At 37.0% G+C, this 4,771-nt stretch overlaps 1 protein-coding gene across 1 annotated transcript in view; it reads left to right on the forward strand.

Annotated features, from left to right (window-relative positions):
* LOC107688801 (DNA mismatch repair protein Msh6-like) overlaps nt 1–2,153 on the forward strand; it is a 10,300-nt gene extending 8,147 nt beyond the window's left edge. Inside the window, exons 6-7 of the mRNA XM_016486611.1 lie at nt 744–943; nt 2,072–2,153. Coding sequence (XP_016342097.1) covers nt 744–943; nt 2,072–2,153 — 282 coding nt within the window. The remainder of the gene's footprint in view (nt 1–743; nt 944–2,071) is intronic.
* Nucleotides 2,154–4,771: the final 2,618 nt, after the last annotated feature.

The following is a 4,771-nucleotide window of genomic DNA, read 5'->3' on the forward strand; positions in this document are numbered from 1 at the left end:
AATGAGCAACAATATATAAGTGCAAATGACAAGTCTCGGTTAGCCTAACGCAGTACACGTAGCAAGGTGTGTGTGTGTATATATATATATATATATATATATATACACAAACAAAGAAAAACAAGTAGAATAGAAAGCTAGAGTTTTTTTTTTTTTTTTTTTTTTAAAAAAAAAAAAAAAAAAAAAAAATCCGTAAAATGTTAACTAGAATTAAAACGAAAATATAAAAATAAAAATTAATTTACAAATAATTTACTAACCTTGTCTTTATATCCAGGGTTTTAGCTTCTGCCATGACCATTTAAACTTGGTAACTTTCAGACTTTTTTCATGTTTAACCAAGTTTGTCCATCTAAAGCATTAGTCACATCAATAAAAGAATGACTGAGGTACTTTTACAGTTTAAATAACATGTTTTTGCATGTTTCTCCTGTTAAATCCTCCCAAACACTTTCCCAAATAGACTTCCACTGCAAGTGCATTACCATGGTTTTAGGGATGATGAATGTGGTAATCAACAGAACAGTAAATGGATTAATTAAGGAGATTCACGCCAGCGTCTAGATAAGGGTGTCATTTCATGTTTGTTTCACTTACTCTTCACAAGGTGTGATGCTTTATTTTGACACCTATTAGTGTGAACGTAATGAAGTCAGCATTAAATCAGAAATGGACCCTGCTCATTTCTTACTGTACATTGAGCTATATTTGGAGTGTACTGATCTCTCTGAGTTTCCTGTCAGGCCTGTATGGTGGAGAACGAGTGCGAGGACCCCAGTCAGGAGACCATCACCTTCCTGTACAAGTTCATCAGAGGCGCATGTCCCAAAAGTTATGGCTTCAACGCGGCTCGCCTGGCAAACATCCCGGAGGAAGTCATCCAGTCCGGCCATAAGAAGGCCCGCGAGTTTGAGAGGAGCACCATGTCTCTCAGGATATTCAAGTGAGTGACTTTACGAACTGTGATCTGATTGGACCGTTCAGATTTTTTGCATTGTGATGTTTTCATTAAGTACATTTCACACCAAAATTCTCGTAATTGTGACGAATCTGGGCATTTTAGTGTTGAGTATTTATTATTATTATTATTTTTTTAAAGATTTTATTACATTTTTTATTTTATTATAAATTTTATAATAAAAAAGAAATTAAGGTTTTTGAGGAAAACATTCTAGGACTTTTCTCCATATAGTGGACTTCAATGGGGATCAACGGGCTGAAGGTGCAAAGTGCAGCTTCAAAGGGCTCTACACGATCCCAGCCGAGGAATAAGAGTCTTATCTAGCCAAACCATTGGTCATTTTCTAAAAAAAAGAAATAAATAAAATGTATATACTTTTTAACCACAAATGCTCGTCTGAATGAGCAGCTCAAAATAAGAGTTCCAGTGTATTTCGGGCTTCTTTAAAGGGTTAGTTCACCCAAAAATGAAAATTAGCCCATAAATTACTCACCCTCAAGTCATCCTAGGTGTATATGACTTTCTTCTTTCAGACGAATCCAGTCGGAGTTATATTAAAAATTAGCTTTGATTACCTTTTGAATATGGATATTTTTCTTACAAAAACGCATTGATTCGCTACAGGAGGCCTTTGTTCACCCCCCGGAGCCGTGTGAGACACTTTTTTTTTATGGATGGGCACTTTTTATTTAACTTGTTTTGGACTGATGCATGCAACACCTGCTGAGTGCCATGAAACAGCTTGAAAGATCAAAGACCATTTTTAATATAACTCCGACTGGATTCGTCTGAAAGAAGAAAGTCATATACACCTAGGATGACTTGAGGGTGAGTAATTTGTGGGCTAATTTTCATTTTTCGGTGAACTAACCCTTTAATGGACCTTTTTCATATTTCCGGGTTTCTCAGCAGCAGAAGTCGTCATGGTTGGGTAAACCTCTATAGGAGTCAATGGGATTCTACCACAAATATAGAAAAAATATTTTTGCATTCCCGTTCTATTTAAACAGAAATGCACTCCCAAACCTTTTAAAAGTGATCATGTTTGTTTATAATGTAAGTTCAGATCCTGTACTCATTTATTGACCATAATCTCATTTGTTTTAACAGGAAGTTGTGCTCATTTGCTGAAAAGCCCACCGCTGATCACGAACGGGTCACAACATTGGTTCGGATGATTGGCAACCTGTGATGGAGAGCGTTTTTTCTTTGTTTTAAGTACTTCTGTTCACAAGTCCATTATTATTTTGTTGGCACATAGAAAGCAAGCACTCACTACTGAAATGATCTAATAAAGTTTATTTTTAAAAATGTAACACGTTCCTCTGACTAGGAAATTAAACTTTTGATTAATTACTAACAGCTACATAATGGTTATTGAGTACTTCACAATATATTAAGTCTAGATGTCATGGAACATGCATACAATTCAGGCTGTATGAGAACCCACAGTCACCAAATACAGTTGGATGGAGGGGGAAAAAACACAAAAAAACTGTACAGATATTCATCAGAGCTTCAAATCAGCACGAAGCCTCTTAAAAATCTCCAGCAATGTCTCTTCGGCTCACATCGCCTCACTCGTGGCATTCAGAGCGAAGCGGCGTGAGAACACGATGCTTTCACAAGTCTGGTGTCTTACGGAGTGGGTTATGGTTTAAAATCCTGTCGTCGTCCAATCAGGATGAGGGGGCGGGGCTAATTATTTAAATCACTTCTGAACATATGCATATGGGCCAAATCGTTATGACCAGGCTCGTGAAAACACTTCATATCACTTTCACACTCAAAACATTGCTGGAGAATACTTAGTGTTTCTCTCTCTTTTCTCTTTTTTTTCCTCAAATCTCTTTCACAGAAAGAACATACATCCTGCGACATGAGAACAAATACAGCAATCTAAGGTATAAACAACCCTGAAAATTAATATACTTATAATAAAATAAAAAGACATTCAAGTACATTTAAGATTTTTGCTTGAAAATACAAAACTACATGAGAAAGCACTAAAATCAAACCTCAAGAACTCAACGTCTTTAAAAAAAACAATGAAAAGCAAAACTGAAGTGCTGGGTCATTTTTTTCCATACATATACAAGAGCGCGGTGATGGCTGCATGGGAAGCATCGAGTCTATTCGCTCTGGGTACGTTTCTCTCGTGTGGCTCAGATGTCCTCATTTCCCATCCCACAAATCCTGAGTCGCCGCCGCCGTCCGAGAGCGGCAGGGAGAAACGGGATCCACAGCAGAACGTTTCTTAAATAGAAATGTTTCCCCTCTGCGTTTACGCAATGCTTTCTTTCTCAAAGAGTTTGTTTGAATAAAATTGAATTATTTCTAGCGTGTAATCTCATCTGAGCACATGGAGTCTGTCGGTTCGGTTCGGAGCGGCTACGCTTCAGTTGTGCTGCAGTGTGTTGGACTCTATAGGAGGCGCTGAATCGTACAGCGTGTCTGTGTCGTGCGTCGGCTCTCCGGCTAGTGTGCAAGGGTTCGACAGAGTCCCTGCGCCGCAGTCACAGAAAAACCTGCAGACAGAAACACAATCAGTCACACATTGAAGATGCAGACATGAGGATTAAAAGAAACTAATATATATACACACACAAAACAATAAAAAAGTATATATAGAGTTGGTGTATAAAGGGGTGGAAAATGTTTCAGAAACTTTCCCAAAAAAATTTTAGGGGAAATTTTCGGAAAATGTCCCACATTTTTTGAAATCCTAATTATATATAGACAGAAAATGTGTGTTTTGTATTTTTATGTTTTAATTTTCTGCTAATCATATATATATATATATATATATTAGGGGTGTAACGGTTTTTAAAAGTTATCATGTTTGTTTATAATGTAAGTTCAGATCCTGTACTCATTTATTGACCATAATCTCATTTGTTTTAACAGGAAGTTGTGCTCATTTGCTGAAAAGCCCACCGCTGATCACGAACGGGTCACAACATTGGTTCGGATGATTGGCAACCTGTGATGGAGAGCGTTTTTTCTTTGTTTTAAGTACTTCTGTTCACAAGTCCATTATTATTTTGTTGGCACATAGAAAGCAAGCACTCACTACTGAAATGATCTAATAAAGTTTATTTTTAAAAATGTAACACGTTCCTCTGACTAGGAAATTAAACTTTTGATTAATTACTAACAGCTACATAATGGTTATTGAGTACTTCACAATATATTAAGTCTAGATGTCATGGAACATGCATACAATTCAGGCTGTATGAGAACCCACAGTCACCAAATACAGTTGGATGGAGGGGGAAAAAACACAAAAAAACTGTACAGATATTCATCAGAGCTTCAAATCAGCACGAAGCCTCTTAAAAATCTCCAGCAATGTCTCTTCGGCTCACATCGCCTCACTCGTGGCATTCAGAGCGAAGCGGCGTGAGAACACGATGCTTTCACAAGTCTGGTGTCTTACGGAGTGGGTTATGGTTTAAAATCCTGTCGTCGTCCAATCAGGATGAGGGGGCGGGGCTAATTATTTAAATCACTTCTGAACATATGCATATGGGCCAAATCGTTATGACCAGGCTCGTGAAAACACTTCATATCACTTTCACACTCAAAACATTGCTGGAGAATACTTAGTGTTTCTCTCTCTTTTCTCTTTTTTTTCCTCAAATCTCTTTCACAGAAAGAACATACATCCTGCGACATGAGAACAAATACAGCAATCTAAGGTATAAACAACCCTGAAAATTAATATACTTATAATAAAATAAAAAGACATTCAAGTACATTTAAGATTTTTGCTTGAAAATACAAAACTACATGAGAAAGCATTAAAAT

The sequence above is a fragment of the Sinocyclocheilus anshuiensis genome, unplaced genomic scaffold (assembly GCF_001515605.1).
Source record: "Sinocyclocheilus anshuiensis isolate Anshui unplaced genomic scaffold, SAMN03320099.WGS_v1.1 scaffold265, whole genome shotgun sequence".
Classification (NCBI taxonomy): Eukaryota; Metazoa; Chordata; class Actinopteri; order Cypriniformes; family Cyprinidae; genus Sinocyclocheilus; species Sinocyclocheilus anshuiensis.